This window comes from Pygocentrus nattereri, chromosome 9, assembly GCF_015220715.1.
Source record: "Pygocentrus nattereri isolate fPygNat1 chromosome 9, fPygNat1.pri, whole genome shotgun sequence".
NCBI lineage: Eukaryota > Metazoa > Chordata > Actinopteri > Characiformes > Serrasalmidae > Pygocentrus > Pygocentrus nattereri.
In genome coordinates, this window is record NC_051219.1 from 11531904 (window position 1) to 11546331 (window position 14428).

Sequence of the window (14428 nt, forward strand, 5' to 3'; positions counted from 1 at the left end):
CAAATGTGGATGGTTAATCTAATACGTTTGATGAAATGAATAATTTGGCCAACAATCAAATTAACACAATTGTCTCCTTACCCTAAATGTAGTCAGTCAGCCGAGATGTGTCAAGTTAATGATGCTCTTCGTAATTGTTCACTGAAGCTGAAGAGACAAACAAGTGTGTAAGCTCAGCATCTAATTGAGATGACTTAACAAACTGTCTCAAGTTGTTAAATTGGCTCAAACAGACTTGCTTATAGGGTTTCCAACAGAGTGACTTACTGTTATACAGCGATGTAGCAGCATTTCATCCCTAGTTAATTAAGAATGGATAGGATTCTGTCCATGATATTTCCCTGAATTTGTTCTAGTTTTTTTTTGTTAAACCCACAAACTTCTGATTTTGAGACATTCAGGGGGTCCAAAATATTTCAATTGGGGTGGGGCCTTAGTTTTTGTATTTTAAACTCTCTTCTTTCAAAACGGTCTGAAGCCCACATTGAATGACAGGCCATTGTTTTTGTATATGTCACTTCTGTCTGAACCATACCTTGTATCTCCAAAAAGATAATTTTACAGGACAAGGAACAACATTCTTAACTTTTAATGGAAGTCAGTAGCGAAATATTTTCATCCAAGTAATTTTGGACCATTTCTGTTGGTCTTTTCATCATGAAATGTGGACACAAAATAAGGGACTTTTTTCAATTTATGTAAAAAAGTTTGTGTTAAAAGGAAAGGTGATGTAACACAGTGGGAAACACGCCCCTGTCCCAACTTCTTTGGAACGTGTTGCAGGCGTCAAATTCAAAATGAGTGAATATTTGCAAAAAACAATAAAGTTTATCTGCTTGAACATTAAATATCTTGCCTTTGTAGTGTATTCAGTTGAATATAGGTTGAAAAGGATTTGCAAACCATTGTGTTCTATTTATATTTATGTTTTACACAACGTCCCAACTTCATTGGAATTGTGGTTGTACACGAGGCCTAAGAAGGGATCACAAGACACAGGTGGAAAACAGGTTGGAACAATTAGGGGCGGAGTAACCAAACAAAGGATCAAAACAAAAAACACGTGGACTAGACCAAAACAACACGAGCACATGGGGGAGTGGGAGGAGCCAAGTCTGACACATACAGATATGATATGACAGTTCAGCAGGCACTGTGCTGAAAACCACAGTAGCAGACATGTTGAATTTTGGTCATTTACTGGTCATTTAATGGCCCTTGTGTAGTCATTAATTCAGTTCAGGTAGAGTCTTTACTCATGCTGATAAAATCCAGTAAGAAAGGTTGTGAGTGGACACGCTGAACATATTGGATGTTGAGAGAGAGAGAGAGAGAGAGAGAGAGAGAGAGATTTAATAAACGACTTGAGATGGAGTCCCATTGGCTAAATCCACTGGAGAAAGGACAGATTAAAAGTGTTAGGAGAGTAAATTGATTTGGATCCTGGGTGAAGACCTCTGGGAGGCCACCGCTAAGACACCTCCTTACTTATGATTTACAAAAACTATAACCGGGAAGAGAGAGATCGAGACACATAAAGAGAGAGAATGAGAGACAGAGAGTGACAGACATAAATAGAGAAAGACAGAGTGACAGACATAGAGAGATAGACAGGAAGAGCAACAGACATAAATAGAGAAAGACAGAGTGACAGACATAGAGAGATAGACAGGAAGAGCAACAGACATAAATAGAGAAAGACAGAGTGACAGACATAGAGAGATAGACAGGAAGAGCAACAGACATAAATAGAGAGAGACAAAGCAAAAGAGGTAGAGAGATAGAGAGACAGGAAGAGCAACAGACATAAATAGAGAGAGACAGAGCGACAGACATAGAGAGATAGAGAGACAGGAAGAGCAACAGACATAAATAGAGAGACAGAGCGACAGACATAGAGAGACAGGCAGAGCAACAGACATAAATAGAGAGAGACAGAGCGACAGACATAGAGAGATAGAGAGACAGGCAGAGCAACAGACATACTGTAAATAGAGAGAGACAGAGCGACAGACATAGAGAGATAGAGAGACAGGCAGAGCAACAGACATACTGTAAATAGAGAGAGACAGAGCGACAGACATAGAGAGATAGAGAGACAGGCAGAGCAACAGACATACTGTAAATAGAGAGAGACAGAGCGACAGACATAGAGAGATAGAGAGACAGGCAGAGCAACAGACATACTTTAAATAGAGAGAGATAGAGCGACAGACATAGAGAGATAGAGAGGCAGGCAGAGCAACAGACATACTGTAAATAGAGAGAGACAGAGCGACAGACATAGAGAGATAGAGAGACAGGCAGAGCAACAGACATACTGTAAATAGAGAGAGACAGAGCGACAGACATAGAGAGATAGAGAGACAGGCAGAGCAACAGACATACTGTAAATAGAGAGAGACAGAGCGACAGACATAGAGAGATAGAGAGACAGGCAGAGCAACAGACATACTGTAAATAGAGAGAGACAGAGCGACAGACATAGAGAGATAGAGAGACAGGCAGAGCAACAGACATACTGTAAATAGAGAGAGACAGAGCGACAGACATAGAGAGAAAGAGAGACAGGCAGAGCAACAGACATACTGTAAATAGAGAGAGACAGAGCGACAGACATAGAGAGATAGAGAGACAGGCAGAGCAACAGACATACTGTAAATAGAGAGAGACAGAGCGACAGACATAGAGAGATAGAGAGGCAGGCAGAGCAACAGACATAAATAGAGAGAGACAGAGCGACAGACATAGAGAGATAGAGACGTGTGTGTGTTTTTGTTTGTGTGTGTTTGTCTGTGTGTGTGTGTGTGTGTGTATGTTTGTGTGTATGTGCGTGTGTGTTCGTTTGTGTGTGTTTGTGTATGTGTGTGTGTTTGTGTTTTTTGTTTGTGTGTGTGTGTATGTTTGTGTGTGGTTGTCTGTGTATGTGTGTGTGTGTTTGTCTGTGTATGTGTGTTTGTTTGTGTGTGTTTATGTGTGTGTTTGTGTGTGTGAGTTTTCATATTAGCTTATTAAACCCTGACTGAATGTGGCCCACAATTCTCTAATAACTGTAAAATACATGTTAATCATATATTAAATACTGATTCCGTAGTAGTTCCTATAGAATTCGTGGTAGTTTTTGAATAATAAGACGTCTTGAACGCTAAATTTGCAGGTTAAGGGTTAAAATGAGCCGAACCGCCGCAGCTGGTTTAATTAGTGGTTAGACCCCCTACAAGCTCCTCTGGAGGCCACTAACACGAGTCCATTTGTTTTGACACACACTCTACACTGTGTTCATCCACACCTCAAACTTTCAGCCCACAGTCCATTTGCTCTGAACTGCGCTTTTTAATTAATACAACAACTGCAGGACACAGTTTGCTGAGTTCCTCTGGCAGGCTGATGACATACGCCTCCGTTTAATGTACTCACCGAAAGCAGAGGGTCCTCTATTATAAAGACACGGGGGGACTCTATCATTATGAGGGCCAGAGTCAGCGGTCTGAGCTTACTCCTATCAGACCTGCACTGTAACAGAAGCATAACTCCATATTCATTATTTCTCACTCATAGTTCACTGGAACACGTAGTTTGCTGATACCACGTTTGTGTTTGTAGGCAGAAGAGAGGATATTTGATCATTACAATTATATCTTTATATCTATATCTATCATAATTATATCTTTATTTATTTCCAAAGAAATCTGCAGGCATGTTTATATCCAAAGTTCAGTCTTAGTAGTTGCTTGTTTTTTTCTTTACACCATCCCAGTCGTCCCAAAAGCACTCAGTGACACTGAGGTCTGGAGGTGTGTCCAGTCTATTGTTCTGTGAACACCAGCGTTTTTCTTTGTCTGAATTTGAAATCTTTGTTCCTTTTGTGTCTGTTAGCCTTGTCTGTCTGCTTTAAGTGCTGTTTATCTGATGGGGCAGGTCTTACGGGTGGTTGTTAGGAGTCCAGTTTTCTCTGTGTCTCTGTGAGCTCCTGTTTCTTGTGGAGTGCTTTCCTTTTACTTTTATGCAGGTGAATGGTTGCCTATCTAAGCTCCTATCTACGTTTAATAACCCCTCATTTATGCATAACTAGAACTTAATGGCCAGTTTGGGCCGGTTGTAATTATGTTTTTTTCATTGTGATTAACAAGTCTTGGTCCACTTTCCCTTAAATGAGGAGTCAAATATTTAGACGCTGTGAATAACGTACTTTCTTCATAATCTTGACCTCTCTTCACAGTAGCCATAAAATGTAACTTCCGCCTGTTTTGGAGGAGATCCTTTCGTTTTTGCTCTATGCATAAGTTTTCTTCAGTGGAATACATTTAGGACGAAATGCATATGATTTACAAAAGTTAACTGTTTGTGTTTGCTTGTTTATAGTGACAGCTGTGCATGATTGATATGGAGAGCCCTCCATTTGTACTGCACTGTTAAACATAAAGGTTCTGTGCAGGTACATTTTTCATTCATCAAGGAACAAACAGTGCAAATATTGCCCTCAAATGTACAACAGTGGGTTTAAGGTCCAGTTGTGTTGAAACCATGAGGTGTTGCTGAAATTGTCTGGATTGTTATCTCGGGATAACGAGATAATTATCTTGAGATCACAAGATAAACACATTGGTAATCATGCGATAACAGGAAAACTAACTTCCCAGAAATGATAACTACCTCATGGCCTCTCCAGACTTCCATAGAGATGGGGTGTATGGAGTCACTACAACTTATAATTTCAATGGATTTTGGTTCAGTTACGTTTCCTGACTAAAGGCATTGAGATGTACCTATGAGGGGACCAAGAGGGGCACTGCTTCAGTCACAGTTTCATCCCTTTATTTCTGAGATTGTGTCCTTTGTATCTCAGCATGGCTTGCTTTGTGAATTGGTGTGAATTGTTGTCACAGCAGAGGGTTCTCACCCCTCCTGTTTCAGCCCTCGTTGCTCACTAGCAGCTCAACAGGCACAGCATTTCACACACAGAGAGCCAACAGTGTCCTAGTACATCTAATTACAGAGTTATAGGGGAAAAATATTTATTTGTTTATATTAAATACAAACCTGAGAGTTTATCTCCATTCCGCTGTTGGATTGGCCATTAGGGGGCGCTGCCAAATGAAGTTAAAGACATTTTAATGTCGAGGCTTATGGTCAAATGTTTGGCATTTCTTTGTAAGACAGATACAACTAGTGAATTTGATATAGTGATCTGGTGTAGAAGCATCTCAGGTGGCTCCTCATGAAGCTGCGTGAGAAATTGACAGGCTGCATCAAGGCGAAAGCGGGAGTGCGTTGAAGAATCAAAAACAGGAGCAGTTTTATGGTTGTTACAGGTATTAAGCTAATATTGCATTATATTGCACTGCATAATTCCTCGCGAGAGTTTTGAGATCTCTTAAGGCCCCCGTTATTCAAAAATGTAGAAAATGAGCAACATTAGGTGCGTCGTTTTACTGCCATCTCATTTGTTTGAGATCAGGCTCTGGTCAGTGCATTCAGCTCACACAGTGCAAACGCTGCTCTCGAGTGATGAGAGCTGATCGCCCACCGGAAGTGTTTACTTGTGATGCAGTGAGCATACCACCGCATGTCGTGCATTAATTGGGGCCTTTCATGATTAATTACAGAGACAAAAATGTGATTTTGAGGGCTAGATGATTAATAGCGCAGCCCTGGAGGACATAATAAACTATGTTTAGCTGAAAGGGCCTGCCACAGTGCTACAGGCGCTAATTTCGCTTCATGCCTCATTTATAAAGCTGCTGTAGAGATCTCAAACTACGAGCTGGGATTTCCTATGGAGACTAGTGTGTTACATAATTTATACATGAACTTGAAAGGCTGAATCCTCTTTGTCTCAGTCGAAGACTCGAGCTGACCCACTGAACATCTTTGAACTGAACTTAGCTTAGGCTTTACCGCATGTTCTGCCTCATGATGAGCGCTTCTCTGCTCAGGCTGTATAATTAGGAATGCCTGTAGTGATTCATAGCAACAGTAATTGAGCAAAATAAGGGTGGGAACTTTTAAAGTCTAGCTGAGGGATATAAAAACTTTGTGTGATGACAGTTGTAGGCAACTTCTGTATGCAAGGAAAAGACCAGACTCTTATAGTAACTCTGCAGCTCATTAGCTGAACTGGCTGATGAGCTCATATAGTGAGGCTGGGCATATTATAGATATTTGGAGAAGATGGCTTCATAGATATTGATGGTTAGATATTTGGCAATAGGGCGGCACGGTGGCGTGGTGTGTAGCGCTGTCGCCTCACATCGAGGAGGGCCTGGGTTCGATTCCCCGGCCGGGCGACCACGGTCCTCTCTGTGTGGAGTTTGCATGTTCTCCCTGTGTCTGCGTGGGTTTCCTCTGGGTTCTCCGGTTTCCTCCCACAGTCCAAAGACATGCAGTCAGGCCAATTGGACGTGCTAAATTGCCCCTGGGTGTGAGTGACTGTCTGTGTCTGTCTGTCTGCCCTGCGATGGACTGGTGACCTGTCCAGGGTGTATCCTGCCTTCCGCCCGAAGTCTGCTGGGATAGGCTCCAGCGTCCCCCCGCGACCCTGACGGAGAAGCGGCTTAGAAAATGGATGGATGGATGGATATTTGGAAATATTTAGAGGAATGCAAATCTTATGCATGCTAATCCATAATAATAAACCAACAGCCAAACATAAATCCACAAAGTCAAGAAAGCTGAAACCCTTAGCATTCCAGGCTTATTACAAATTAAGGCTTATTATTCAATAACTACAGGGGCTTCAGTGCAAACTACTGGAGCTTTTCCTTGGTTATAGAAGCATGTAATAATACACCGGCAGGCCCGTGGCTTGGTAAGGGGTTAAATTAGGTGATATGTGATGCAGCTTCGTTTACAGCTCTTCACAAACACTCAACCTGCATTCAAGTTCAAGTGCATTCCATCTTAACTCATAAAGTTGGAAAAGTGTGATATCAGTCATTCACAATGAAAAGACAACGAAAGCCAGGCAGGAATGCTGCTGTTTGGGAATTGTTGTTGCACAGCCTCTACCGGGAAGCACAAGAGCTCACTTCTGCACATTTTAATGCACAAATACAGTTTAACAATATACTAAACTCAGAAAATAAATAGACATCATGCAATACAATTTGGATAAAATGCCATATTTACGTTCCCTTGAGAGGTTCCCTGTCTCTCTCTGTCTCTCTCTCTCTCTGTCTCTCTCTCTCTGTCTTTCTCTCTGTGTCTCTCTCTCTCTCTCTCTCTGTCTCTCTCTCTCTCTCTCTGTCTCTCTCTCTTTCTCTCTCTCTCTCTGTCTCTCTCTCTTTCTCTGTCTCTCTCTCTTTCTCTCTCTGTCTCTCTCTCTCTCTCTCGCTGTCTCTCTCTCTCTCGCTGTCTCTCTCACGCGCACACACAGCTCACTCTGAGGATGGGCTCTGATCACAGAGACTCTAATAGGTCTTTAGTTGTGTGTCTGTGGGGACACAGTGAGTGAGCGAGGGAACGAGGAGAGAAAGGTTAAAGAGATCAGTCTGCCTCAGAGAGAGCGAGTCAGAAAGAGAGACTTTGTCTCTTTCTCTCTCTCTTTCTGTGAGAGAGGGTGAGAAATAGATAAATGAGATCAGAGAGAGAGAGAGAGAGAGAGAGAGAGAGAGAGAGAGAGAGAAGGGGGAGCTGATGGTCTGCCTGCCAGCCGCGCTCTAAAAATACCCCCCGGCCTGCTCAGGATTCTGACCGGTGACTGCACAAACTGTCCTCTTCTCTCCACACACACCTCTGCTCTCTCCCTCACTCTGCTCACTTCTCCTCTCATCTCACTCTCCTTCCTCATCCCTCTCTGCTTTCTTTCTTTCTTCTTCAGGGTTTCTCCCTATAATAGCCACCCTCCTCCTCCCAGTTCCACCTTCTCTATTTTTCTGTTCTCTACTGATTCTATGGATTATGGAGGTTCACCTGTATGATCTGTGGATTGTTGTAAAGTTGGGTTCAGAGTTATCTGTCTTAGGCTGCGTTCACCAGTCTTATTACTCAATTCAGATTTTTTGCTCATTTCCAATCTTTCTAACTTGATGGGTCACATTTGCTTGGTAAGTGACTGACATCTGTCATTGATTTGAATGAACCTGTGTGCTGAAGCAAGTGCCTCAGGAGCAACAAATGAACTAATTAGCATTGCTTTTTGAACTCATAAGCACTGCTGCTCACCTGATTTCCAATCTCACCATTCCCATTTAGGTAGCTCAGCTGCGAATCGGATATGAATCCGATCTGTGGTCGCATATGAAAGTGGCTTATATTAGAATCGAAAAGTTTCGATTTTTGCTTGCACTAAATTTCTCCTTTGCCAAAATAATTTAAATATGATGTTTGCGCATGTGATCTGACCTCAGAGCTGTGCAGACACACAAATCAGATATGTACATAATCTAGGACCAAATATGGAAGTGGCTCAGGTTGGATTTGAAAAGATCAGATTTGTATCACATTACGGCAAAGAAACTGATTTGTGTGACTTCAGCTTCAGTGTGTGTGTCAGCATCTTTGGTAATACTTTGCTGCTTTATTTTTTTGTATCATTTGAGCACATCAGCTGCTATTTATGTCCATTATGTCCAAATTTCATGATGAGTGGATCAGAAATGCTCTAGAATGATCTCATAAATCTCATCACATTGACATACATCGATTAGTGACAATAAGTTGTTATGGGTTATTAACAGTAATTGTCATGGCAGGTGTCATCATGATGTCATGATAGCTCATTTTGGCTCTAGTGTAAAATTGTACTCTATATAGCCATCATGACCTCAAACATGAGAAGAGAGCCATCATGAGTATTACTGACACTCTTATATTACAGAACATAATCTGTTATGACAACTTATTACAGCTTCTGGCACGTTTATGGCATAGTTATGTCAGCGTTATGCAGCCAGGTAAAGTGTTACCAAACGTCAATGTTTTCTTGCCATCAGGAGGTCATTCGGTTCCCATCACGACAGCTAAACAAAGTCACACACACCTCCTCTGTGCAGGGTTCTGCCGCGGGTGTGGCTGGGCAGCTGCCCCCGGCGGGTGGAGCATGTGACCCTGAAGCTAAAGCACGAGCTTGGTGTTACCGCGGTGATGAACTTCCAAACGGAGTGGGACGTCCTGAACAACTCGCACGGCTGCCGACGCAACCCTGACGAAGCCATGACCCCGGAGACCATGATGCACCTGTATAGAGACTGCGGCCTGGCCTACGTGTGGATCCCCACGCCGGACATGAGCACCGAGGGTAACTGTGACACTGTTCTGACACTGTTTGACGTGCTATTGTTCATAAAGCTGGACAGTAAGTTCTTCGTAAACTCCTTATGAGTCCTGTATAGAGTCTTCAGAGGGATGGACAATGGTTCCATACGGGAGCTAAAAGGGTTCTTCTTTTGTTAGAAGCTTGACATTAGAGGAACCCCTTTCAGTGCTATATAGAACCATTTACATAGAATACAGTATGTGCAAAGGTTGCATACATATAAAATATACAACACATTCAACACCTTCTCCATACATGCAGTGTAACGCATAACACACATCAGCTAAGCCGCTTATTCTACAGGGGGCGCTGGAGGTGCTTATTGCAGTGGTCATTGGGCCGAAGGCAGGAGACGTCCAGGGCCTCTAAATTTAGACTGTGGGAGGAAATCCACACAGACCCAGGGACAACATGCAAAGTCCACACAGAAATGACCGTGGTTGCCCGGCCTGGGAATTGAACCCAGGCCCACTGGTCTGTTATGTTACCTACATTTGCCTTGTAGTTCTAGTGTTAGACCAACGAAACTAAGTACGTTAAATCTCTTAGTTGACCGTCTCCTGGCTGATTTGGGCAGATTTTATTGCCAAACTTTCACTTTAACTCGAGCCTTTTTTATTTGTATTTTGTCAGTAGTGATGTGCAAAGAACTAGTCGATTGTAAATGAGAATAGAAAATAGGAAAAACATTCATAATTAACATACAGGGGGAATATATATACATTAATAGATTACATTTCCTCTTTGAGCAAGAACTCTTTATAACGTCTGCAGCTTATTTTCTTCCAGTTAGCTGAGGCTTTCAGAAGGAACTGTGCTATTTAGGGCATTTATTCCTCTCTGTGATAGAGGATTTATCTGATACACAGTTAACTAAAATACATTTCCCTGCAGCCGATAAAAGACCGCAGAAGAGATCAAACGAGCTCAGTTGGGCTAAATCAGATAAGACTTTATCGGTAGATGGACCAAGCACCACAACAAGAAGGCCCCGCAGAATTATTATATCAGTGAAAATGTTTTATATCAGCAGGGATCTTTTACTAAAATCATTTTATTAGACATTCGGTGCTGCGCAAAAGTCAGAGACCACCCTTCATTTAGTTTGTTCCCAGTCACAACAGCCATCAAGTACAAGCTATTTATTTTTCATCCTCAGAAAACACATATCCAACAGAAAGTGCAACAGAAGTCCCAACAACTAAATAGAATATATTTTTAGTATCTAGTATTTCCACTCTTTACATTTATTATGGCTTCCACTCTTTTCACGAGACTTGCTTTGAGTTTTTCAAAGAAATCTGCTGGGATTTTTTTCCACACCTGCAAACGTCAGTCTTAGAAGTTGGTTGACTTGATGCATGTAATCCCAGACACAGTTTCAGACCCATAGCGTTGAGTTATGTGATATATTATTGAACTAATTTAATCTGGTTAAAATTGGTCTGCATTATTTTGACCAAAATACCTTCATCAAAACATCCACTGACACTCATCTGGAACTGTGATTGGTCAGGATGTTCAAAGTACCCTGTAAAAAATGAGCGTTGTGATTGGTCAGACAGTTCATTTGCTTACTGCAGCCTTTTGTGATATCAGTGCTGCAGAAGCCGATATCAACGAATGATACTTCATGCAGTCCTGGCTTCCACTATGTAGGTGGAGCTGAGATACTGACGCACGGCCTGCTACTCATTTCAAACTCGTTCCACGGGTGTTGACCCCAGTCTGACCTTGCTGCTATCGGTGGCTGAGGATGGCACTGTTTACACTCCGGAACTGATAACTGAACATTAGGGACAGCTAGAAACACAATGTGTTAGGAGTTTTTACTACAGAGACGGCGTGAGAGAGAAAGATAAGCCTGAATACCCTTAGAGATAAACAGGTCTCTTACTCCACTAATGCAGGATAATCGCTTTGCGTGGTTCGATTATTTTCCTGGCCCATGCACTGGAAATGCATTAGACGCAGCTCTTACTTTGTGTCTCTCTGTTCTGCTTCGCTGTGGTCACAATTATGATCCTTCATCCACAGAGACGGAAAATTGGCTGGCCGTATTAGTTTTAGTCTGTACTGGAGTGTTTCCTTTCATTTTCGTGGAGACAGTGGTAGCTACATGCATGTGAACAGCCAGAGAGCTCAGAGCACAGCAGATATCCTCCACCTACTAATGAAAGTTCCTCCAATGGAGGATCTCCATGTAGTGTTTTACATACACTGCTGTTTGGATCACATCATATCAGTGATTGCTGAGATTGTGCTCAGTAATGATGTATACAGTGTCAGTTCACATGTTATAAATTCTGTGGGGGACCCTCAGATCAGAGAAGACCTAATGACTTGAATAGAAAAATATGTGTCTGGAACAATTTTGGTTTTATTTTTTTAATATAATCATTTTTTAACATAATTAGAAAATACCAGCTGCCATTAACATCGTGTGAAAATTCCATGATGAATGGACCAATAGAAATGTCGGAAAAATCCGACAGTGACAATGTACTAGTTTTGCTGGTGACCAGCTTTGCTCATCTGTGCTGGTTTTTCTAGCAATGTTACTCTTATTTCACTGTTAAAAAAGGGTTACGTTCAAGCAGTCAATGGAAAACTGACCAGTCAGGATAGTATGTGGTGTGGTATCTAGTTAGACACAGCCAGGCGAGCTGTTCCTTTGGTAAGGAGCTGAACTGAAGGTCCAACATGTCAGATTAACCATGAACATCAAGCAGTCAACCAATCAGCTTTTTCCAAATAGTGGGTCATAGATACATCACTGACTGTAAGTATGAGTGCTAGCCTGACCAATGCGCTTCAGTTAGATTGTAGAATCCAGTGGCAGCTCATCGCCAGAGCTCTTTACTGCAGGAGTTACTGTGAAACTGCTACTGCTAGAAGGCCAAATATATGTTAATCTCTTTTTACAAGCTTCAAATGACACATTTAATTGAGAACAGCCAAAGTTTTGACACTACTTTTGAAATATAATGAATTCTGGAAATTAATTTTATATATACCTTATTCTCAATGTTCAATTTTTACAGATTCCTAAAAATCAGACTTCAAAACTTTATGATCTTGTCATATGTACTTTTTTATTAGATTATATACAATGACTCACTTAATTTAGATTTTATTATTAGTTTCCAAAAAGCTACTTTTAGATGGTTTATCTAATATTGCGAGGAATGTGTGAATACAATGGTAAATATTATACTTTATCTGTTTAAAGTCATGTTTTGCCAAGTTATCTGCCTTGAAAGCTGATCTTATTTTGAGATATGACAAATTTTGCATAATAATTTCATTCTTGCTGCTGTAAAGCTGTCGTTTTAGAATTTTCTACAGCTCAGTTCATCATTCTAACATTTCTTTATTTACGTTTGTTCCCTATTAATGATCAGAAACCTGTGAAATTACACAGCAATAGCATATTAAAAAAAAATTAGAATGAACTGCATTAATTTTTAATGATTGAGAACAGTGATTCCAAACTTTTGAACACTTGTGTATTTGATACCTATTTAAAAGGTATATAGTAGCAAAATAGAATTTCTTTTTTACATGAAATCTTTAAAAATATGAACAACTAAGAAAATGAAATTTTCTTAGTTGTTCATATTTTCAAATTCCAGAACGTACATAAAATATACTATAATATATAATATATGATCATTGCATTTCTTAAATCAATACATGCACAAGATTGATTGTAATATATTTAGTATGATCCTTTTTTTTGTAGGTCTGGCACAATAAAGGTTTTATACACAAGTTTATACATGAGTTCTGGTTTATGTCGCCGCCCTGCAGGTCGTGTGCGGATGCTGCCCCAGGCTGTGTTCCTGCTATATGGCCTGTTAGAGAACGGTCACACGGTGTATGTGCACTGTAACGCCGGCGTTGGACGCTCCACAGCCGCCGTGTCTGGTCTGCTGATGTATGTGCTGGGCTGGAGCCTCAGGAAGGTGCAGTACTACCTCACGGCCAGGAGGGCGGCGGTGTACATCGACGAGGAGGCTTTGGTACGTGCGCAGGAGGACTTTCTGTTAAAGTTTGGACGCTTACACTCCTCAGTGTGTGATGCTCAGATATGAATACAGCACCCTCTGGAGGACAAATCCAAATAAAGTCATTCTTGATCCATGACCAGCTCCTCCTGCCCGTTTAATAGGCTCTAAAGCTGCATCCGAGCGCTGATTGGGAGGCTGAATACACCAGGTGGTTAAGTAGTAAATATGACTTCTCTCCGTTCAGGTGCTCGTTCACAGATACACCCACCACAAGGAAAAAGGAAGCATGGGGGTCCAGAGGAAACAGTCCGGCCTTTTCTTTGTTGTTTTAAAAAAAGCACATAGATCTAAAAGAACTGCTCAGGTTTGTGTTTTTTGAAGTCACTACAAGTTTTTCGCTCTTATAAAAGACGAATTTACTCGTCATTTACAATCTAGAATCCATCATCTACAATCCTGAGTTTACCAGGTGTGCAAATACGACTTCGCTGGCGGTTCAAGGGCAAATATATATAAATAAACTTTGCTTGCTTGCTGTCTGCGACTATTTTTTATTGTCAACATTATCAAAATATTCAAATAGTTTTAGCCCTAATTCTAAACTTTTGAATGGTGTAAGTAAGTTCAATGCAAAAATCGCAGAAACTAGTAAGTTCAATGCAATTGACTTGCATTACTTCTCCAACAGCTACAAAGATTCTTCAAGGGTTCTTTAGTAAAAACAATGGTGCTATAGACCCATGCTTAAATGGTTCTTCAGATTGATGGGGAATGTGTTGTATATGGTTCTGTATGGAACCTTCTCTCTTAAGAGTGTAGCTAGCTAACAAACTTTGTTATAGAGACCCCCTATAGCAGAGACCACCAGTCTTACTCACAAAGGGCCAGTATTTCATACCTCTGCTAGGAATTTCAAAGCAGTCACACCAGTATTAGCCACATATTGCTTTTATTATGTACAGTTAATACTGATGTTGTAATGATCGCAGCTCAGTTTCAGATCCCCTGAATTCCTTAATCTGTAGATGGTCATTAAGAGGGGGCAGCTCTGCAGAAGGCCAGTCAGGATGGGACCATTTCTTGCCAGGTCAAACTGAAAAATGGACCTTGAGTTCATGTAAGTCTGAGTTTAATGACAGGAATGTTACTAAGCACAGGC

The 14428-nt window shown here is 41.2% G+C and overlaps 1 protein-coding gene across 1 annotated transcript in view; it reads left to right on the forward strand.

Annotated features, from left to right (window-relative positions):
* Positions 1 to 13806, forward strand: part of epm2a (EPM2A glucan phosphatase, laforin) — a 32443-nt gene extending 18637 nt beyond the window's left edge. The window contains exons 3-4 of the mRNA XM_017717931.2: positions 8994 to 9238; positions 13070 to 13806. Of these exons, the coding sequence (XP_017573420.2) occupies positions 8994 to 9238; positions 13070 to 13353 (529 nt within the window). The 3' untranslated portion in view covers positions 13354 to 13806. The remainder of the gene's footprint in view (positions 1 to 8993; positions 9239 to 13069) is intronic.
* The last annotated feature ends 622 nt before the right edge of the window (positions 13807 to 14428 follow it).